The sequence below is a fragment of the Aulonocara sp. 'chitande type north' Nkhata Bay genome, linkage group LG4, assembly GCF_057382095.1.
Source record: "Aulonocara sp. 'chitande type north' Nkhata Bay isolate Kocher_YH1m ecotype deep benthic linkage group LG4, A_spYH_male_GT1.1, whole genome shotgun sequence".
Classification (NCBI taxonomy): Eukaryota; Metazoa; Chordata; class Actinopteri; order Cichliformes; family Cichlidae; genus Aulonocara; species Aulonocara sp. 'chitande type north' Nkhata Bay.
The window spans coordinates 22,530,237-22,554,607 of record NC_141347.1 but is presented as its reverse complement, the minus strand read 5'-3'; the positions used below and the strand labels follow the sequence as shown (position 1 = coordinate 22,554,607).

Genomic DNA, 24,371 nt, shown 5'->3' with positions numbered 1-24,371 from the left:
AATGCACTCAGAAAGCACTTCACTGATGCATCATGGGTAGCTGCTCTCAAATCACAGCAGGTTTGTGTCTGAGAACAAGCTCTTTTTCGATTTAATGAAGTAGGAAGAGGCGAAGTACATTTGGGCCACATCCTACAAAAACATAATGAGATTAAGCTCTGCTCCGCTTCACCCGTCATCCTCCTCTCGATTAGATTCACCCATTTTAAATAAGCACAACACAGAGACCGTGTCAGAGTCACACACACCCACTTTTCTCTTTTTATTCAGTGATAAATAATTTCCTATGATCATAGGCTTTACGTGTAGACATCCGATCAAGGCAAGAGACAAATTAGAGGGCACACATGTTGCCACCATTAGAAAATAATAGCTGAAACAAAAAAAAACCCAACAAAAAAACAAACAAACCAAAAAACAATGAGGTAAGAAGTTCTCTTTTTTATACATTTGTGGTGCTTCTATGTCTGTTACCTATACTGTTGAATGCACAGTGCTTTCTAATACAGAAATCCTGCCTCTTGTGTCTGTACATTATTTTAAAAAAAGAAAAAAAAAAAAAAAAAGAAGTAGGTCATGGCACAATACTGAACCAACCAAGACAGGGCACTGCAAAGTGTACAGAATAGCCGTATACATCATCAGACTGAGAGTAAGAAAAGTTGAGCAGGAAACAGAAAATACAAAACAAAAAGTCTAAGACTTGGCGAGTGAGCGACTGCGATCGGTTCAACACACACACACTTTCCAGGACAAGTCCTAGGGTCAGCAGCTTGCATGCTCCCTACATTTACAGTATGGTATGAATGTGTGAAAGAGCTGCAATGACTGAAGGAGAATGAATCAGCAGCTATTTCGATAATAAATCAGAAATGCTAATCTTCTGCTGGTTCCAGCTTCAGCAGTGACACCTCTTTTCCCACCAGCACAGCACTGATGCTGGGCCAGCTCTGCCGTGGTGTATTTTTGAAGAACTGGCTCACATTTTGACAGGTTTGATGGGGTAATTTCCGTGGGAAGAAGATAAAAATCACATTGGACAAATCGGTGGGCTGCATTTGCCAATCACTGCTGAATTTCTTGCAGTAGCTCCAAACGCGCCCAGTGAGAACAGTAGTTCCAACGATCCTGTGCCGACACCCCAGTGCTGGTGGAAAACGAATCATTTCTGCCTCTTGTGACTTTTTATTTTATTTTATTTGTTTAGTTAAGGAAAGGCTCTGTGAAGGCCAATGGAAGATAGGATGGATACATTGTATCTGTTTGAATTTGGTGCCGTGTTTAATCCAGAAGTGTGTGAGCTACGAGGTTGTGTCGATGGACAGAAGTCAGACTTATCAGTTCAATCTCAACATTCACTGATTTTTTATTTTTATTTTTTAACTTTCGAGAGACTCGCACGTCCCAAGGATGTTATCCATAACAAATCAACCTTGATAAGTCCACTTCTAAATCCTAACTAAGAGCCTTCTAGTAAATTCAAAACTTGCCTGAGGATCATTGTAACTTTACACTGGTGCTACCACTGCCCAGCTGGGCTGAAGACACCATTGTGTTGGTTTTTACTTCCTTTAAAGATATATCAGTATAAAAGTTCAGAAATTCACAGATTATTACCTTTACTCTTATACCAGTGCTGATGAGGAGGATGTGTCTGAGTGGCAACTACTGTAGTCGCACCCTCACTGTTAGTATAAATGGTACAGAGCACTGCAATATTGTCCCATTTACATGGTTCAAACCTAATTGATTATATTTGTTAAAGGAGCACTCTTTTTGTTGTATTTTATGCAGTTTCTATTTGTAGGAAGAGACCAGAAACAACCTCAGACATCACCCTGATGAAGGCAAGACAGCTAAGAACTTGTGGTGAGCAAAGAGTGGTGCAAATTAATCTGGACACTGATAAAGTAATTACTACAATAAAACCATGTTAGCTTGCACACAGTGCAGACTGTGTGCAGGGCTTTCCCCCTCACAGAGGACTTTTTGGGCTCCTTTAAAAGACCTTATGCCAGAATCACCAAATTGTTTTTTTAATTAAAGGTTTAATTTTAATGTGAAGTGTTCAAACCTACAGGAAAATAACTCACTGAAGGTTCACTGCAGGCCAGGAAAAACCCTGCAAGGGTAAATATATTTTTGTATTTGTGTGCGTTTATGTATGTGTGTGTTGCATTCACAGACATCACGAGCAGCAAACCGAGGCACAGCCCCCCTATGCATGGACCTGACCTGCAGTCCGTTCACTTATGCAGAAAGAAAGAAAGAAAGAAAGAACAAACTGCTCCTGGCTCACTTACTTCCTGTCCAACATTAAAGGAGAATACCACTGATTTTTTAGCATTCGCATGTTATTTTCACACCACTTGTAACTTCCAGCTTCCACTCAGGGAAGCTCCCAACCTGCAGAAAAATGCAAAACTGCAGTGATCCCTACAAAATACTTTGAAAAGGCCACTAGGCATGTGGCTGTGCTTAACGCAATTAAGTGTATTACTATAAATACGAGGTGCGTTTATGATGATTCTCTAAATTCACAGTCTTCTAGTTACTGGCTGTGGGAGTGTATCAGCATGATGGCGTTAGCTGATGGCTTAGCAGAGCTGTCTACACTCGCTAATACTTTGCTGCTATTAATAACACTATGCAAGGTCTTACAGTAAGTGGCATTCTCCTTAATGGTGCTTGACCTTGTATTCTGCTGCCCAGGGAGGTCAGCCTCCCCTTTGGGGCTACCTGTTCCTGAGCAGTAGCCGGCTGGAGACAAAAGAGGAAGCACACCTGCATCTTCCTCTCATCCACAGCAGCCCGTGTGTGGCCCCCTGACAGCTGTGACCTCAGCTGCTCACCTCTCCCACACACCTGGGGCTGTGCAAATGTGACAGGAGAGAATAAACCCCACTCTAGAGCCAAGCTTTTGCAATCTCCCACCTCCCCCGAAGGGTTTCCTTCAAGGGTTCAGCTCAGTGAACCTCAGTAACACTCAAACAACTTCAGTGGACAAAGGTGGTGGGGGAGGAAGAAGAAGAAGTAGAAAAAAAGAACACAAATTGTACAACAACAGAAAAAACACAAAACTAAAAATAGCTAAGAGAAGCCAAAAACAGCAACAGGAGCGGTCGTGACGGCGCAGATGATGCTGAGAGCGGCGAGGTGGGGCGGGTGGCTGGAAATCATGTCGAGGAGTGACTTTAGTGGTCCTCAAGAAATGTGCGCCAGCGTTGTGGTCGCGGTTGCCATGACAGCAGCACATTGAGCACCCTTTCCAACAGAACAACAACAGAGAGACACCATTTTTCTTTTTTTTTTTTCCTTCTTTTTTTTTCTTCTTTTAAATCAACAGTGGCAGGGTGCTGCAGCAGCCTCGGCTGCCCTCGCACTCCCCCAACCTTTTGCGTCCATGTCCCCTTTAAGTGTTTTGTTCATTTATTCGTCTTTTTAGTCGCTGGGTACTCCACGGTGCTGCGGTCCCTCGACACATAAGCAGAAACTTCCCCCGTTTCAGGCTTCTGGCCAGAGTTAGTCGTTTTTGATTTTCAGTCATTTTTGCATGTGTGTTTGTTTGTTTTTTAAATCCCATGACATTTTCAGAGCCTCTCGTGTCAGTCCAGAGGCGACAGCGTTGGAATCCTCAGCCCGGGAGGCAAACTTTGCCTGCAAACAGCAGTCCCACTATGGTGAAGAAGATGGAGAGGACGAACAGCACGTATGAGGAGCCGACCACCGTGTTGTTGGGAAGCTTGTACGGCTGGCCTCCCACCTCGTTGATATAGAAGCCTATTGGGAAGATGAGCGCCGCCATGCAGAACAGGATCACTGGAAGCAAGGGAGGGAGAGAGGAAAAATATTAGTTCCTTAAAAGATGACTCGAATTAATCTGTAGCTTTTCCTCAATGCACTGAAATCTTGTGTGTAAAATAAGCTCTGGGGACAGACTGAACTGATAAATGACACTAAAGGAGTGTCAGCTCTTATTCTAGTCTTTGTTCTCCACAGTGGATTCAGAAAATTAAGCCTAACCTCATCAGCTTGAGCAGAAAGCATAGCCTCAAACTGACTTCAATTTTCGGGAGTTCATTAGTGAGATACAACACCGCCTTTCAAATGGTGTAATTGTCCCTTCAGAAGCAAACAGACCCATGGCATGCAGATAATTCTGCCTTGCATTTTCACAAAGATGAGAGGCAGAGGCACTCAATTATGTAATGTTAATGTGCGTCATAGATTATACATTAGTCTGACAAGCATACACTAGCCTGAGTCCAAGCTCGCCCAAACCAAATTTAGTCTCCTGTAGAAATGAGACATTTCTATTTTTAGTTAAATCTTCCTCCGAAGAGGAAACAAAAAGGGCAGCTGCGCAGACATCGCTGAAAATACCCCGAAAACTTCAACATTCAGTTGATGAACAGCAGCTGACTGCAGAAAATCGGAGAAATGAAACACTCAGAGAGAGACATGTTCATGAAAGCAGCAGCTGGAACTTTCTATAGACAGAAGATTGAAGCAGGCACTGAAAACACTTAAAAGCACATCATATATGACTACAAGGTAAACGCAGCACTACAATCATTAGAGTGAAACTTAACCAAGAAAGTGAAAAAGCCATAACTTATAACTTTTCGGTCACATTTTAATACACTGCTCAAAAAAATTTAAGGAGACACCTGATCCTCAGCAAACCTCAGAGATGTCCGTCTGTCCAGCGAGGAAGCAAAAACCCTGATTCAGTGCTTACTTATATAAAAAGTATAAGTTCAGGTGACAAAAGGATTTTTTTCCTTCATCTTCAATAAACCTGTGAGGTCATGAGATTACCGAAGAGCGTTTGGGGGACTGACAGTACGGAAAGGCTGGAAACCACTAATGTGCTGTGCATTTATACAGAGTAGCCGCACGCACGCACACACACAGTAGAGGTTTGTTGTTCACAGATGTGAAACTCGGCATCAAAATCTTGATAAAATACTGATTAACTTTGTTTGGACTTTGAGTGATGTTCTTAATAAATGTGCAACATTTTCTAAGGAACCATGTCAACGTCCTCGTCCAAACCTGTGTCTCAAAAATCCCAGAAATCGTCCTCTTTGCCAGTTATGCTTGCATTCTGACATCGTTTATATTTAAATAATATTTCTTACAGCACCTGAAGGCAGCATTTTTCCACAGTTAAATGTTTTAGCAAATCTCTAAAAGAAAGCCAGCCAGCAGTAATGGGCTTGATTTAAGCTTTCAAGTTTGTAAAGTTTGTGTGTGAATTATTTGTTGGTAAATCATTAACTTCTTCCCTTGAGCTCAAAATGAATTGACACCATTTCCCAGACTAGCAGAATGTACCATTAGTTTCAGTAAATGCTCCTCCAAGAACCATAAACAAGCTCTTTATGCCACCTCAGGCTGATTAACACAGTACATTTCTCTACAAGCTTAAAAGGTGCAGATCAGTAATCACATTTTAAGCTTTCTAAACAAGCACATTGCAGCTCCGTTTATACGCTGCAAGTCAAGTCAAATCCAGAAAAGGGATTTACCAAATTTACAAATGTTAGAAGCTGTGGTGGAAATGACACGTTTGCAGATGTTGTAGTTTCCTGAGACTGCCACTAGATGTTACATGAGAGGTGTGATTTACTAATTGAACCTTTAGTTAGGCACAAAAAACGTGTTCATCAAAGTAGAAAAGATAGTCCTAAGATTTTAAGTTAGAAAAGCAAAAGCAATGCTGAAGGAAACGCCGTCGAAGACTAACCAGAACAGAACAAATACACAAAGTTTTCCAAGGCTGAGGTATAGGACAGTAAACTCCACTCCATGTGTTCTTTCTTATCAAAGCCCATCAACTACTTTACCCACAATGCAACTCAACCGTAATATAGACCCAAAATAAACCCCCCAAAATGTGCGACAGCAAATACATTAATTGGATTTCATACAAATATTGACACTTTCGTCACTGAATCAAAACCGAGATTAAATTTGTTCTGGGGAGACTAGATCCAATCAGAAGTGTAGAAAGGCAGGACAAGTTTGGAGGTGATCCGATTAGTTCAGCTGACTCTTTTCCTCCCAGTTGAATGAAAATGCGACAAAATGTCAACATTTAGGAGGAAGAGATGAGTAGATGCATTTCATATTTGATGGCAAGGAAAATAAGATGCTTTCTAAACTGTGTGGAGCAACTTTCCCTGGTAAAACACAACAAAGTTTACACTTAGTTGTCAAAAACTAAAAGCATTCAGGAGCTTGTAAAACCACATTTAGCAGCAATAGCTTGAAAAAGAAAAACTTTTCTAAATGACTTTATTGGTATCTCACATCATTGTGGAGAAATTCTGGCCCACTCCTTTTACAACGATGCTTCGGTTCATTGAACTCTACAGGCATTTGTTGATGCACGGCTCTCTTCAGGTCCCTCTGCAGCATAACAATCAGGTTAAAGTCTGGACTTTGACTGAGTCACTGCAACACCTTGTTTCTTTTCTTTTCAGGCAATTCGGTTGTATATTTGCTTTGATATTTGGGATCATTGTGCTGCTGTATGACCTGTGTTGCCCTCTTCTCTTTAGAGAAAAAGGATTTCTTCTGGTAACCCAATTGTGCTGCCATGAATTTTGACATCTAATTGGCCTGTAGAGCGAGATATAGCTCTTGGGTTTTTTTTCCTTTCCCCCCTTTTTTTTGCAGTTTCTCTGAGCAGCTATGAAATGGATGATGATGAAGTAGAGCTGTAGCACTAAGGTTAAAAAATAATAATTACAGAGCCACTTGAAGCACAGTATGACCTTGGGGTGACACTTGCTGGGACAGGGATTTCTGGGAAGATTGTTGACTGTCTTGAATATTTTTCACTTGTGAATCATCTCTCGATGCACAACGATAAACTTCAAATTGCTTCAAAACGGCCTCATAACTCCTCCCAGCATCAGCAGCAATGACGGCTTTCTGTTGGCACCTCAATGCTACAGATCTGCAAACAGCCAAAGCTCTCACTTGCTAATGATCAGTTAATCAACTGCATTTATTTCTTGTTAAATGGCGAGAGTGTAATATTACATATACTGTATTTCATCTAAGACCTGCTAAGGACCAGATAATTTTCCTTTTTATATTATTAAACGGCTACATATCGGAGAACTCTGAATTTAATGTCTCAGTGTGTCTTCCAAGTACATGATGTAGAGGTCAGGCCCCTACAGGAGCTCAGCTACCATGGGACATGTTTTTTTTTTTTCTGTGTTAACCTGGTTTCCTTCTGCAAATCCAATTCCGCTGATTGGTGAGCTCTGACAATCACCATCAAGCCCTGCGGGATCAATTAGCTCGGCGCGTTGACCGCATGCTGGGAATCGCTGCTTTTGCAACAGGCACCATTCTCAATAAACAGTGTGATGTTCTGCTCAACACACAGTGGTCAAGTCAGCGGCTGCAGAGCAAGCACAGCAGAGATCAGGGATGAAGCCATCGTGTGGTTTTACTCAAATGTCCAGGAAGTAGGTGAAAAATGGAATAACAAAGCTGTTGCCAATAGCAAAGGTTCCCTTTTCTCTTCCTTCCTTTGAAAGTGTTGTAACTGAAGCTCGAGGTCCAGTTGAGACAACTTATGTAACTCACAGTGACGTTAAGCAGCAAAGCAAACTGTGGTTTTTGAATCCAAATCAATGGCTGTGCAGAATTTGTGGAATAGCTTCAAGTAATTAAAAATAACTGATCTATCAAAGAGCTTTTCACCATTTTTGTGCATTTTTTTTTCTTTAGATCAACACTTCTTTCTGCACTGCCTGAAGCAGCAACACCGCAAACGGAAACTGCATTAGATATCCTTTCCTACATCAGTTCAGAGTGACTTCCTTGTTGTTTAGAAAAAGTTGTGTGTCTGTACTCTAGAAGCCCTGTTGACTTATTGAGGTTATGTGACATGTTGTGAAAGCATAAAGAGCCATTTTCAGATTAGACAGACATAGGAGAGAAATGCAATGCTCAAAGCACCCTGAATAGAAATCAATGCCAGACGGCGAAGATGGCAGTTTACCCCGAAGAGCCAATAAGAAATCCGAACTGTGAAATATATGAGCCGGTCCTGCTCTTGCACTGATGTGTGAATACAAGTTCAAAACAGCATTAATTGTGTGGTGACAGGCGTATCAACTCATTACTGTCACAAAGATGCAGATAAGCGGTGGCAGTTTGGCTCACCTGAAAAAGCGGGTGACCATGTGTCACGGAGGTACGATGCAGCGGTTTGGGTTCGATTCTGACCCAGGGATCTGATGTGTGTCTTCCCCAAAGCTCTAGCCGCACTTTCCTATTTAAAAAAAGCTTCACTGTCCAAATAAATAAATAAAAGGGAAAAATGCCCCAAAACATCACGTTTTAAATACAAATTATAATACGTACAGTTTCATCCTTGTGAGCTTTAAAAATTAAAGTTTAGAAGGGTTTAAAATAACTGCCTGGAGGCAACACCAAGATAGCTGCCCAGCAACGCTTGCTTTTAATGACTGGGTTACAAGCAGCGTTGTCACAGAACGAGAATTTCATACTTTATACCAATACCCAGAAAAATATTCAATGTCATTTTCTATATCACGGGGTACAGAAGTATAGAAGATTTAGTTTTAAAGTAACTAATTAAAATGATTTACATAATTTCATTTCAGATGGTGGAGGTAAAGTATATTTTAGAACTTACTAATAAACAAATACGTACCTAACGCATCTAAATCATTAAATTATTGCACAAAACGTATTACGGTAAAGTTGTTCTCCACACTCTGGACTCTCTCCTCAGTTCATCTACGGCTTCGGCGCAGATCTGCACAGTCCTGGCCGCTTCCCCATGTGTCTGTGACACCAACAAGACTACACCACCAGGACTCTTCCATCCATGAGCTGCAGTCCACTAGCCGAATGCTTATAACATTTGGCTAATGTGGCTATCGGGTAACTGCGAATAGTTAAATGGCTAATGTTAACATGAGCTTTACTGGCCTCTTTAAATTCCTCCTGAAGTATTGTTCAGTGTTAATGACATCAACTACTTCAGCTGTTAGCAAAGGAAGGAGCTGTGTACTTTGCGTCAAGTGGAGGAGGCACGACAGCAAAGATAGTATCGATATTGTTGCAAATGAGTTTCTTAATGTTAATTTTAGTATCTGAGTCTCAATTTTTTTGGAACAAACCGATTAACAAATTTTAATGTTTCGCTATACAGTTTCCCGAAAAAGAAAAATCTGAGACTTAATTCCTGCAATTCACAGATTAAAGGTTTTACTAGGATGTAGAATATGCATAAAATAACAGACTGACTATAAACTGTTAAAATGAAGCAAAGAGTCTGTTTTTAGATTCTCCTGCAATTTAAATTTCAGACAGTTTAAAGTTTTATACGCTTTATTCTCTTAAGGCAAAGATATAGAAATCCAATAAGTGAGTCGTGCCTATCTGTTTGCCACATTACCCCAAAAATATAATAAAACTAGGAATATTTATGGGTTGGCAACCAAGCTGTAACTGCGCCTGCATTTAATCTAAACAAGATTAACCGAGTGTGACATTCACGCAGGTATTTTACTAACTAATAAACCGGTTTTACAGTGTTGTGCTCCTATTAGCCGTTTTTCATCACGATTAAAAATTCCTGCGTCATCTGATGAGGTTTTACTCATAAACCTACCGGTTTGCTTTCCTCCTGTCTGTTAGCGAGCACAAAAGATCCCAGCAGAGTAAACTTGCATCACAATTCGAGTTTAGATTCATGCCCGCTCATTACTCCGGACATGTGTTTATTCGTGAGGCGAGCTAAAAGGCAGCCAAAAATACACGACTCAGCGTTATACCTGAAAACTTGAGCAAAGTGCACTTCAGTCAGACGCTTCTCTTAAGTGTTTCAACCAGTGACATATGGAGCCTTCAGAGAAGCAGTCATTCTTTGCACTCAAACAAGAGAGCTGCAGCAATTATCCGATTAATTCTTTAGTTGATTGACAGAAAATATCTAAAAACAACCATCAGCTACTTAATCATTTAAGGACCTTTTCTAAAATAGTAAATGCACAATACTTGAGCTTTCAAAGCACTTTCTTTACACATACTCATACATAAACCCCTTTCTATGCCTAAATCCTTTTAACTTCACACACACACACACACACACACACACACACACACACACACACACACACGTTAATGGATGCATCCTAGAAGCTTCCACAAGGATACTTCAACACATAAGACTGAATGAGAGAGATCGAACCACCACGCTTCCAATTAGCAGAAACCTGCTCAAATGACAAATATGCAGTTTTTCTTTCTTATGGCAACAGAGATTTAGAAAAATAATTTAATCATTAATACAAATACTTGTAAAGAGTAACAGTTACCACATTACTCATGCTACAAGTAGTTATTCTGCTCCCTTGTTCAACTTGCTTAAGCATACATTTTCTTTTCTATAGGATGCTGATTTAATTTTTTAAAATACTATTCAGAATATTATTTTAACATATTTATATTATTTCTGTGAATTCACCGGTGCAGCGTTTTCCCTACATCTGGGGAGAAGTGTCACGGTTTTCATGCTGTAGACTGAAGTGTTAATAAATCCAGACGATCTAATATACAAGTCTAATCTGCAGCAGTAACCACTAACAGCAACTATGAGAGCTGCACTTGCTTGTTAGTGTATCACTAAAGAGACCGATGCTGCTCATTAACAGATGACTCTTTGCATCAGAAATGTGACAGATTTAAATAACAAGATACTGCAAAGATAAGTTAGAGGTCATTTAGAAGCAGGCAGCACGAGTTGAGCCAACCAAACAGCAGATAACGAAGATTTCATGCACAGCATATACTCTATATTTCCATAAGTATTCACTCACTCATTAAAATCATTGAATTCAGGTGTTCAAATCAGTTCCATGACCACATGTCTATAAAATCAAGAAGCTAAGCACGCAGACTGCTTCAACAAACATTCCTGAGAGAATGAGTGTCTCTTATTTTCCAGCGTGGTACCATGATAGGATGCCGCCTGATGGACGAGTCTCACTGCTCGTGTAAACTTTGGTGGAGGGGGGATTTTGTGTGGTTGTCTTTCCAGGAGTTGGGCTCAGCCCCTTACTTCCAGTGAAAGGAACTCGTAATGTTTCGGCATAACAAGACTTGGTCTCTCAAGTTCATATGTGTGTGAAGACAGATGAGAGAATAATTTTGGCAATATAGTGCATCATCTTTTGGGCTCTAAAAGGATAATTTAGTAGCTCTTTCTGTGAAATGTTTCAGTTGAACTGTTGTATAGGGAGTATAAGCACATGCTAGTTTTTCAGATAGGACTGCCTGAATAAATCAAACCTGAATTTTGATTCCATTAAGCTTGTTTGGTGGTTCTTCCTTCAGCAATCAGATTCTAATAACTTCTTGTGCTCTGCAGGTTTACCCCTGGAAACATGTGTCCACATCAGAAATGCTTCAGTGCTCCACCAGCAGGCATACCACCAGTGTGAGCACTACTGCTTTATGTTGCTGGTAGTCTCTGACTCTCCTGAGTGCTGATGTTTTTGGGGTTTTTTAAAAAATTCAGGTCTTTAAACAGTATCTCTTATTGTGCACCAGCAGTAGTCACAGATTACGTTTTAATCAGTTAGACACAACACAATTCAGCTCTGACATTGCAACTCATAAACCTGAATCACATAAATGTGCAACTACCCAGAGAAGGACCATAAGCAGCAGTTTAACCCCCTTTAAGAAAGAACACAAGATTTCCTCTTTTTTTCCCCTCAACTCACATATTTGAAACACGACATTGATGCCTTGACTCACTTTTCTCAGGATGGATCACAGATTTTTAATTCAAAATTTGCAGGATCTGGGTGGCTTCTCTTGCAAAACAAACACAATAAAAAAAAAAGGATCAATAGGCTATTTAATAAAGTTGGCATCCATGGAAACCAGTTCAGTGTTAAATCTAGAAGAATGATTCTGTTTAAAGTGGTAAAAAAAAAAAGAAGAAGCTGTAAATAGTATCCAAAGAGAGAGAAAAGGCTGCTTTGTTCATTTTCTAACTTCATTAATTAGCGAATGGTTTGCAGTTACTGTTAACGAATCTTCACAATGACATTTTCTATAACTCTGCATCCACTCCACCCCCACAGATGACCTTCATATTTTGGGGGAAAACGCTGCTGGTGTGCACACAGCGATACACAGAGGCGGGCCTGTGCCAGTTACACAAAGCTGTCCATTCAAGTCCCGATGGCCTGGAGCCAGTAACACTACACACTGCCCACCTCCTCTCAACCTTCATCACCTGTTTTGCCCAAAATGAACCAGCCCTGCCTTCTTGCTACCAGCTTCACTTTATTCCTCTCTTTCGATTTGCATCCTTACATGGGCAACAACCTCTCACTTTATGTCTAAAAACAAGATTACTCGCTCAGCTTGCCATCTTTACCATCACACCAGTTTTTTTTCTCACTTAACCCCCCTCCCCCCCTTCTCTCAGCCACATGAAATATTTTAGACGTCACAGCAAAAATTCAGCAACATCAAGCACTTTTCACCCCTTTTCATCCACCTTACCCGCTCAAGAGTTACAAGAGAATCCCAGGTAGACCATCAGTCTCTAAAGTGCCAACTAATGGGGGTACTAAAAATAGAAAAAGTGATGCTTTTCTATCACTTTTCCCTCTGTTGCCACAGGCGTAGCTTCATCTCTCAAATAGATCACAAGTCTTTTCCTCCTCCAACCTTTTTTCCCCTCATTTATTTCCTTGCTGGTAAACGTTTTCATGCTTTAAAGCTGAACTAAAAATATACCTCTTGTCTAATATGCCCAGCAGAAGCTGTACATGGGAAGGGAGGAGGGTGGTGTGGAGGGGGGTAACAACTGCTCACAATTGCCATGGCAACGCTCTTACTTTCCTTTGAGTACAGTCGTTAAACAATGACTCGACTGCTTTCATTTTAGCATGTAACACTGTTTTGTGATTAGTGGACAGGCAGTTTGTGTAGCGGGGGAAAAAATTAATTAATAAATAAAAAAAAAAATCGGGATTCTGAAAAGCAGTGATTCATCACATGATCAGGAAAAAAAAAAGTAAAAATAAAAAATATGAATCCGCAATCGGCCAGGCAGGCAAAAGAAACTTCAATGTTTATGGAGAGAGAAAAAGAAATACACAGGCTTTCAAACAATTTTTGCAGGGCATTGTGACTTCACATACCACTGCTGCATCTGTACGAGTACGTTCAGGTTTGTCTTTGTCTGACCAATCAAATGCCACCCTCCTACACAGCCTTACGAAACCAGCCCAGACACAGTCAGTACGCGAGATGGAAGTTCTTATCGAATGGTGGAAGCGTACCTTTACAAAAATCATGTCCGGGGGGGGGGGCAGAGGAGCTGCGATTTCAAGGCAAAGAGGGAGATTTAAAAAAAAAAAAAAAAAAAAAAAAAAAAAAATTGCCGTGGCACATAGGCCACCCACTCAAGTACCAGACAAACTGCATAACTCAATATCGGCTTCAGGGAGAAAGCATAATCGACAAGAATGCAACAAAATAAAAAATAAAATAATTCTCATAAATGTGCAAATGCAACAAAACACACACACACACGCCCACACGCAGGTCCTCGCATCACTCTGAAAAACACAAACTGACTGATATCCTGTGCGTAGCCTCGGATGTTTCTGTTGCCGTGCACATTATCACACATGTAAATGAGGATGTGCAAGACTCGGCTAAAACCAAATTTCTACATCGATTCAACCTAACCTCCTCCCATTTTATTATTCACTGCTCTGCATAGATGCATAAATATACTGACGTGGTGTGGTGAAGGGGAATTTCTAAAGGTCGTCTCATCAGTTTCAGGGAAAATGTTCACTTACTGCCAGTGAAGGCGATCCAGCGGGCATATTTGGTGGCTTCTCTGCGCCAGTGTGATGCCACCAGCAGTCCACAGGTGACTGTGAGGGAGATGATGCCCATGATGATGAAGAACAGTGTGGTGACCCACTCTGGGGGCAGCCTTGGTGGGATACAAGTCCGGTCTCGTCCGTGGATCGTTTGACATTGCCGGACCAGTCCGACCGTGAGGGCTCCTGCAGAAAGACGACGAGGGTCAGTGAAGCAGACATTTTAAGTCGCCCTCCTCACACAAATAAATAAATAAAATGAAACAAAAGTATTTGCCGTTTTCAGATGATCTGCATCAGGACTCTTAACGAATCCAAAAATATATTACAAAGCTATGGGAGGGGGAAAGGTTTCAGCTCCACTGCTAATCACTCGCACAGCAGGGTTGCAGTTAGGAGGGAGACAGAGACACACTGCAGACTTCATTTCCCACTTCCAGCATAAAGAGGATGTAATCTGTAAATAAGCCAACAGGAAATTACAGCTACTGTCATTCACATACAGCAATAAATGATAAATGACGTGGAAACCTGACCTCACAGACCCACTAAGTCCTGATTCAGACTTCTGTGGTGAATCTTCATAGAGGCTATGGTATAAGCTATAGAAGTGGATGATACATCAAACTGGCATTTAGTTACATTGACAGCACAGGGTTTCAGAGAGGTTTGCAGTTAGTAGAGGTGGGTGGATTGACAAATATCGATAGTGCCAATGCTGGTATCTGTATTGGATCGATACTAGTGCAAGAGGATCTGTTTCAAAATACACAAAAAGCTGAAAAGGTGTTTTGTTGTATTAACTAATTATTGTGGAAAGCAAAAATTATTTTGATTTAGTAATCATTAAAATATGCTCAGAATTTGCAAATTGATGACAATTCATCTCATTAATCAAGACACTTCTCCCCCCTACATATAGGAGTAGGGATGGGTACCGGTTCTGACATAAACGGTAGTAACCAGACCGAAAAGCAGTGCACATTTCGGTGCTTTTTTTTCCTGAGCTGTGATACACTTCTAGCCAATCATTTTACGTTTCCAAGGATAGTAAGCGGGGCCAGGTACGTACGTTCTTTTAGAGCAGAGCTACAGATTAAAAATGTCCAAGGCAAAGCGGTCAAAAGTCTGGCTGTACTTCACAGCAAAATATGCAAACTCAGCAGCCTGCAACAAGTGCTTTAAGCTGATACTGTGATACTGTCAAAGGAGGTAACACCTCGAATCCGATGAAACACCTGGCGACGCTTAGCGTTTTTTTTAAAAGCCGAGAAATGCGCCGTATTTGATAGCTTGCTGCGAGACCTCACACTGAGCACATCTACTGCGGGTGTGGTGCTTGTTATTGGACCCGGAGTGTGCAACATCCCCCAAAAACCCGAAGAGTAGAGTCCTGGCCCCTAGCCCTGCCAGTGTAGCAGAAATGATGACGGATGATGATGCAGCAGCAGCCGTTCTTCTCTGGGTGAGTAGCTTAATGTTATTCGTGTGTAATTTAATTGTAATTGAGTAGGCTAACCACGTTATTACATTAATGCAGGTAAGGTGAACTAGCAAACATCATCATAGCTACATGCGGCTGTCCTCTTGTTTGATGGCAGATACTCCCTGCACCCTGGCCAAAAAGGCTAAAATGACCAAAGAAAAAGTGGAAAACAGTTAAACATGAGAGGTTTTTGGACAAAGTTTGTGTTTTTTTCCATTGTTTAAGCACCGCTTCCAGCCAAGAGTGATACCATATATGCCCCATAGCTGCAGAAAAGCCTAACATTGTTATCTTTTTACAAAAAACCAGCTGAACATGAGAGGTTTTTGGACTAATTTTGTGTTCTCCATTCTTTAAGCACCGGTTTGAGCACCGGCACCATTTCAAAAGTACCGATTTGGCACCGGTATCGGATAAAACCTAAACGATACCCATCCCTATATAGGAGTATCAGTATTTGTATCTGTATCGGCAATGTTGGCCGTGCTGGTAATGGATCAACACCAAAATTTGTAGTATTGCACAGCACTGGCAGTTAGGGTGTAAATTTAATGCTGAAGCATAGATCTCCAGTAACTGTGCCTCTAGAAGTCCCAGTAAGAAGAAGGACCGAAACCACAGGTAAAAAAGTTGAGAAAAAAGAAAGTAAAGACAGTAATCAGTAAAGAAGTAACAAATACTGTAAGTGCCTCCATCACTGACTGCAGAGGAAAATGTGACGCAGGTAAACTGAGAACACAGTGAACAAGGAACAGGTGAAGGGACGATGAGAGGAAAAAAAACATAAATCCTTAAAATGTCACTAATTCACCCACGAAAATGAAACAAGGACTAACTTTCTTCACACTGGTGGGCCCAATTATTTAAGTGGCCAACGTTTTTTTTCTTGCATTTTCACACTCAAGCAGAGAGGGTGAAGACTAAATCAATCCAGCCAATTACTGGATGTATCCCACACAGGTTTGTTGCTAATCGCAGACACGCTGTAAGAAACTGGAATAATATCAGACAAATTTTGAGCCGCTTTAAAACACTCAATATCACACAATCGGCAAACAAGCAAAAGATCCCCAGAAATCCCTTTGGGATTGCATTGGAAGGGCATTCAGTGCAAAAATATGAGGAAAAAAAATATCAAACATACAGAGCTACCCACTGTGTCGAATATGAATAAGTTTATTTAAAGACTAGAAAATATACCTACTCTTTAAATCCACCCTCTCCATCTTTCGTCTTCTACACACAATTAGAGCCCAGAGACTTTAAGTAGTGCACATCTGCTATCAGAAACATGACATCGCCTAATGTTCCACAGTACCTATCCATCTTTGATCAGGCATGGGAGACAAATGGATTAGCTCCTCAGGCTGAGTCATTAGCAAACCTCTGCCAGAGTGTGAAGGCCAGTACTCAGAGCGGGATCATGCTCCAGCAGTACAGCCACTTTGGAGACACCATTCAATTAAAAGCACATCCTCGAGGGGATTTTCTACCTGAGTAAGCAGAACAGCGTCACACTGCTCAGGTCTTTGCTGATCACAGGTTCAGGGCAGACGACAGACTGCAGGGCTAAGTAGTGTCTATCTGGAAAGACTTGTGGGGTGGAGGGGGATTCAGGGTGGGGTTTCATCACACTGGCATAACGTGATGAGCTGTCGTGTAATTTCTTCCATGTGTAAATAACTGAACGGGGATGTGTTTAGAAAGCTGACAGCTCATCAGAAATCAGACAAGCAGGGTTTTGCCAGCATCCAGCAAAAAAGAAAAAGAAAAAAAAATACCCAAAGAAACCTCCGAGAGAGGTTTTGGCTTTGCACTAAGAAAAAAAATCAGAAGGGTTTCATTTACTCAAGCATAAAATACATATTTATTTATTAAATGGCCAGAAATAACAGGAATTTTACAAAATAAGGCAGCACAGTTCCTGCAACTATGTGGACCAATCATGCTTTCATGTGTAGTCACCCCCCCTAAAGACCAATTATGAGCCAGGAAAAAGTACTTCAAAAGGAAGTGAAATAATATTTGTTCTTCCCTGTGAGCACTCTTTGTCCGCCAACACCTTTACAAATAACAGACAACACTGAGACTTCTTTCGATTTAAGTCATCCAAACAGCTTTGGGTGGGTTTTTCTGCGAGTTGGGTTTCTGGAAAAAATGACTGTTTTGGTGAAAATAATGATTCCCCCCCCCGCATAAAACAGCAAACACTGAGATTTAACTTTCTGCAACATGGACAAAATAATTGTGTAGTTTACTTTTTTTTGCTTTTTAACAAATAAACTGATAAAGCACTTTAATCAGTGCCTTAAAGGGATTTATAACAATCATGCACACACTCACACTTCATGTTTTTGCCCAAGGACACTTTCACGTGTCGACTGGAGGTGCCTGAAATCAAACAACTGGCCTTCCGTTTAGTAGATGGCACATTCTACCTCCCAAGCCCTGATCAGTGTTCCTAGCTCATTATGGCTACAGTAAGCCAACAATACAATAATCACAGTTACATCTTTACTAAAATAAATACAAAAGCCTCAGTATGGGTTTGCCAGTTCGGTGGTTGCCTGGCTCAGAGTTCTGCCACAGATTTTTCTTCAGGATTATTTGTGTGCCGTGTCTCTCGTTCATGTCTTTGTAAAACTTCCTCCAAAAAGTAACCGTGAACTTCAGAGCACCACTGTAGGCCAAATCTCTAGAGAGTAAATAAAAACACCATTTGTATATGTAAAACTGCTAAAAGAAAGTTAAGTAATTGTTAGCTGAAGCTCTGGTGGTGAAAAGTATGCTCAGAATAATACTACGATAATTTTCTCTGCTGTTTTAGGACATAATCTGAGAAAAGAAAAATAAAGCAGTGGTAAACACTGACCACAAAATAACCCCATTCAGTGAAAAGGCAAGGCTGTGTGGGCGACATCATAAAAGTTCAACTGTGGCTCGGCAGGTGGGTGGACGCGAGCGTGAGACAAGTATGCAAGCTGGAATTTCAGAAGGTCAAGTGTGGCACTTTGTTCGTCTGGCACCCAAATCTAGACATTTTATAACCTTGGTACATATTAAATATATGATGCTTAAGTGCTTGAATCCAAACAGCCTGTGTGAGGGAAGTGCTCTTGTTGACCCTGGGGGCGTAGTAAGCTCTGCAGGCTGTCCAGAGGAAATCCTGTACCCTTTTTAACAGCAAACGAAAGCATAGCTTTTACGCCAACAACCAAACACAGCCCAGCCCACACAAACAATGCCAGTGGCTCAAAAGAAACGCCTCTGGAGTCTTTAAGTGTTGCATTATAAAACTCACAGCTCCAGAGAGAGAGGTATCCACACTGGAACACCACCGATGAAACATATGCCTCATTCCACCAAGTAAAAATGTTGTTTTCTGCCTTCAATTTTACCCCGCAGTCTGCCTTATTGCTTTGGCAATTTAGTTCTCACTGTGCAGAACACTTACGTAATAACAGCGAAAAGAAGAAGAAGAAGAAAAGCAGGAGGTCGGGGTTTATGACAAAACTGGCACCTGAATGGCTCACAGCTTACTCAACAGTCTATTCCTCAAGTCAGTTCACTATTATAGAGTAACCTTGAACAAATTAAAGAACAGAAGGTGAGTGAGGACTGGTGCTGTGAACAGCAGAGCATTAGGCCAACGTTTGATAGCACATCTTAATGGCACCGGTTTACGACCATTTCCCCAGGATCCTCTGGCCTCCTGCTGTTTCACAAGCTCTCTGTGGAATTTCTGCCCTACAGCAGGCAGGCACGCAATGGTACATGGACACAGGTAAACAATTCAACAAACAGGCGCACAAACTGTTCTAGTTTAAACTTTAACGGTTATAAAGCAACAACGTGTTGCGCAGCTTTTTTCTGAAGATACCACATGATGTTCTACCTCAAACTTTGTCCAAACACACCAACAAGAAACCGCTGCAAATTTCAGGTGGATCAACTGACGAGCGGCACCAACACAAATAAGGATCGCTGTGAGTTGCGAACAATGCAAAGCTTTGCTAACAGAGCTTATGGAAAATGGAGCTGGAATTAAGTACACTAGGCCTCCTTTTGAAGTCAAGAGCTGATCTGGGTTCAGCAAAAAACTAACCTGCTGCAGCGTGGGTCTACGTTCCCTATATTGTGATGCTGAGTACATCAACTTCAATCAATCTTGTGGTTGAAAAACTAGTTGATTTAGTCCATGTCAAAAAGTTCTGCAAACAACGGTTCTTGGCTGTTACAGCCAGCATATCTGCAACTTCAACTCGAAGGTTTTGTGGTTTTTTTGTGTGCGTTTGATGTTAAAAGAAATGTGACACAGTAGTTCAGCTTTGGCAGCTGTGGAAACCACTAATCAGACCTAAGGCTCTTTTCATCCAAAGCAATGTTTCCACATGACCTAGACAGCAAGTCAAAAAATAAATAAATGCATTTAAAGAGTCCTTGTTCTCCTCTGTGGAGCAGCACATGAACTGTTCTCCACTTGCTCAAGGTTCTTGTTAGTTCCCAATAATTCTCCTGTACAGAACAAGGACTACTGTCTACAGATGGAGTCCAAGATGGTGGAACAGGAGATTTGAGTGTCTCACATATTCTGAATATATTAGCTATAATGGCCAGGACTGGCTAGCAGAGGCTAAACTTTCAAAATAAGAGCAAAGGGGATCGTCCACTACTAATACTAAAAGATGACATAGTAATAATTACAAAAAAAAAGAAGCAGCTATCTACCTAAGTAAGTAGATAGCTGCAAAGCCAAGATAAGAACAGGTCAGAGTGAAAATTAAACAACTTGAAGGTGCTATAGGAAGGTAAAGTCACATTAAACTTTCTTTAAAACCGGTGCCAAAAAGTCACAGTTCTGCTGGGGGGGTCATAAATAATGCTGAGCAGAGAGATCGCAGTCTAAGAACGAAGCCTGAGCAGCTGTAGTTTTTGTGCCACATAGCGAGTGCATGTGCGTTTCTTTCGGCTGATTAAGCACATCACAGCAAGACAGCCTGGTGGGCTCTCAAGTCAGAGCCCACCGGAACTAGAAGATGATTACACCCAGACAGGAAACAGAGGCTCGAATTCATGAGTCACACTACATACTTCAATTAAAAGTGAATACAAGATGGAGCAAACATTCACAAGCTGTAACGTGAACACATCCTCGCCCTGCTAGAAACAGGCATAAATCAAACGCCAACAATTCTCACGTGGCTTTTGCCCTCTTTCATTAGAGGAAAATAATGGGCCAATTCTCCATTTGATGCCCTGCTTACATTCACGCTCCTATCACGCCCTGTTACCCCGCAGTCAGCTCTGTGCTCGCTATGATCAAAACACTCCTCTCACCATGTCTCGGGCCAAATGAGAGGAAATGAGCGCTGTGTCTGCTTATCTTCAGCATGATGATGCTGTCATTAGTAGAGCACAGGGGGAGCTGATGTTTGTAAGCTCTGGAGGGATGAGTCAAACAGGCCTCTGAACTGTGGTGGGCGTCAAATAGGCAAGTCAAGGCAGTCAACAGCTGCTGCTGCTGCTGGAGGCTTTTCCAGTGCCCACTTACATGCAGGGGCAGTGGAGCACAGCTGTGTGCGGCCCAAACGCACATGTAAACCAAGGCAAACCAACGACAAATGGGATACAAACACTGACATGAATGAAAACGTATGACCCAAAGCGTAAACAAAGAGAAAAACACTTCTCAAAATATAAAACGATGCTCGTAGCTGCAAAAAAACTAAACAAAAAAAAAAACAAAAGAGAGAGAGAGAAATTAGAGTAAATTACATAAATCCCCAAACTTAAACACCAGCCTGACAAAGCAGTTTTCATGAAGACCTTCCTCACTACCACAGTCAACAATGACTGTATGTTAAATGGACAAACCTTACCATCCAAAGTAAATTTAAAAGAATTTAAATAATTAAAAAAATAAAACATTTACTAAACGCTCAGTAATATAAAAAGGACACCATCAGCCCACCAATAAGTGATTGCTAGTGTGTTTTTATTATTTGGAATCATTTTGACTTTTAACCAGAAGGACCCAAGGCCCCAGAGACCAATCACTGACTCCCTGATAACTACCAGTTGCTAGGAAAACACCTGCTGGTTGTTGTAGTTGTCAGGTCAAACTGGTTGCAAAAAAGTATACAGTGCTGCACCAAAAACCTCTTTGGATTGCTTTGGCCGCTGCCGCCCATAGCTTGCAATTACGGTGACTTGTCCCCAGACACTCTCCAAGCTGTAGCAAAGCTGAAAAGAGCAAAAGTAAAAGTTGCGTCTTACTGCTGCAACCACCACATCTCAAAAGAGGCACCTTTTACTTTTAATTTGGCGTATTTTTCTGCAGGAAATGTACGTCATCACTCAACTGGAAACCCCTTTTTAACCTCCTGCAGTTACCTTCCACATCATTCAGTCGTTGTGGGCTGCGGCAACCCAGTGTGTAGTTAAATGAGTTAGGTGCATGTCAGATTAAGTATAAGGTTATGGCGTAAGAGATGACATAGTTTTTTGGGGGGAGAAAGAAAAGCTGTGTGCACAAAGGGAGCGATGCCAAGGTGACAGTTGGATACTGCAGACTCTGGTTGCCAAGGTAACCCTCTAATGTATTTAGTACAAGGTCATATGTCAATCACCAGTATTCTGCACTGTCACTAGTAGTCACTTTAATTGCTCACTTCATATTGCTAACGTTTTGGGTTTTTTTTGCAGTTGCATGTAGTCTCTTAAAGATGTCTAATGGTCCTCCACGCTACTGTGAATCACTTCCTGTATGGACATAGCTTAAAGGCCGTGAACTGATCAGGGCTGTGATGTAATTTATAGGGTGCTGCTGCTTTGCAGCACACCTCAGCTGTCATCATCAAAAAAAGTTTATGTAAAGTTTTGTGAAACAAGTCACTTGAACAAGAACTGAAGCTGCCGCATCCTATATATACACTTTAATTGTTAATGAGTTACCACGTCAATTTCTCCAGGAAGCAGGTCATTAAATTATAAAAGAATAAGTAGCCATGTAGATCCTTGTTTACAAAAAATGTATCGCCTTCAGTTATATGCCTCAAGACTACACATTCGGTGCCTGAAGGTGGTGAACATGGTCACATCTCCCACCTCTGCAGCTGTGTTTGTGTCCTTCCAACATTTCAGGTAAACTGCAGGTCAAATCTGCTGGCACTGCAGCCCTGTAACTGGAGAATGGGACAGACCGGTTTCAGTTGCTCTGTATCAATGATACTGTGTGTCCTTGTGCTTTGAAAAGAGACACCTAAAATAACAGGATTTAATAGTCTCTCATTTCATCTATTTTAGGTATTGTCAGAATTACAGCAGCAGTTCTTCGGCACTTGACTCACTATACTGTAATTTTGCCAAGCATTGCTGTAGCCTTTCAGTGTTATGTAATTGTTTGTGGTTTTACAATCTTTTTTTCGTGATTTTTTTTGCAAGTTGCTGAAATCAGTCCACTTTAAACCATCATTAACTCCTCTAAACATAGTCCATTTAGATTTTCGAGCACAATCAAAACCCACAGAAGCATATTAGAGCTGATGCAGTCGAAAATAAATTTGTCTGTTTATTATTACATAAGTGATACTGACTAGCAGGCACTTAGGGGTAATATAAACATCTCATGCTTAAATGGAAAATTCCTGTAGTGGGTAGGTTATTTACAATAAGTGATGATGATAAAAACGTAAATGCATGTGTCAGGAACTTACTTGAAGAGTCTTGATAAGTCATTACTACCGCCTTCTGAGCACATCAACAGGACTTTTTGTTTATTTCAGCTCATTCAGTAGCTAACTGCATGCAATAAAGCACATCCAAAGTAATCTCAGGAAAGAGTTTTGTTGGAATGGTAAGTGTTGGTGCGCTCTACTGACAAGAGCACTTGTACAAAATTGATTTTGTGAAGTGGTTGCCTTTAAGGTTTGAGACTGAAATTAAAGTTAAAAACGATGGTACGTATGTCATCAACGGCTTTGGATCCGGCATCCTGAACCACAGAGGTGTTATGCATTTTTAAGTGCGAGTTGCACACACTCTTTCAGAGGTTACTCAGGCTCAAGAGAAAGACATCCACTGTAGTGACGAGTATCTGCAGGAGGGCAGTCGTTGGCGGAGCTCTTGAGAGTCACAGTTTGTGTCTGACATTGCTGTAACAATGGCTTTGTCTTCAAGCTCGTTGCAGGAAATCAGCCTCTGCTGTTACGGCCTGAGAATATCACACTGAGATGAGGACAAAGTCAAGGATCCACTCTCTCTGTCTGCAGTGCTGAGGGAGAACAGTGGTCACCCTCGTACTGGGCACTTTTACAGGGGGGTTGTCTTTACGTGAACCAAACCCAACTGCAATCACTGCAGGCAATAACAAGAAGAGGCAATCTGTGCCAAATGATTTTCTGAGGACATGTTAAGTCGCTTATTCATCATGCCTTCACACGACAGACGGAGGCAAAACTTCCATATGTCTTGAGAAAGGTCAATGCGACCGTTTCTCAGTGCTCCGAGTACAAATACACTAAAGATGGCAAGCCGAGGTCCTTTAAGGGAAGCACTGAGCTTTCGGATAAGACAACAACAAAGCTGAAGGACACAGCTGCCTGGAATGTGAGGAGTTATCAGGGATTCTCACTCCTTAGATTCAAATAATGCCACAAGGTATTGTACGAGGTAGACCAATTAATGGCAACAGCTCACAATACACTGATAAACTCAGGTCTTTCTTTCTCTCTTTTTGTTTTTTTTAAATACATAAATGAAAGGTTATGGCTGTGTGAAGCTACTAGAAGATCTTACATTTTTGTCTCATTTGCATAGTAGTGCTGTCCAAAAATATTTAGTTTGTCCAGGTTTTTTTTGAAAATAGGAAGGCAATGGTTTAGACTCCTGGGAGGTCCTGTAGTTATATACAGTGGGGCAAAAAAGTATTTAGTCAGCCACCGATTGTGCAAGTTCCCCCA

At 41.2% G+C, this 24,371-nt stretch overlaps 1 protein-coding gene across 1 annotated transcript in view; it reads right to left on the bottom strand.

The window, feature by feature from the left end:
• Window positions 1-232: 232 nt before the first annotated feature.
• mosmoa (modulator of smoothened a) overlaps window positions 233-24,371 on the bottom strand; it is a 30,153-nt gene continuing 6,014 nt past the window's right edge. The window contains exons 2-3 of the mRNA XM_086289172.1: window positions 13,899-14,111; window positions 233-3,819 (exon numbers count right to left, since the gene is read on the bottom strand). Of these exons, the coding sequence (XP_086145298.1) occupies window positions 3,635-3,819; window positions 13,899-14,111 (398 nt within the window). The 3' untranslated portion in view covers window positions 233-3,634. The remainder of the gene's footprint in view (window positions 3,820-13,898; window positions 14,112-24,371) is intronic.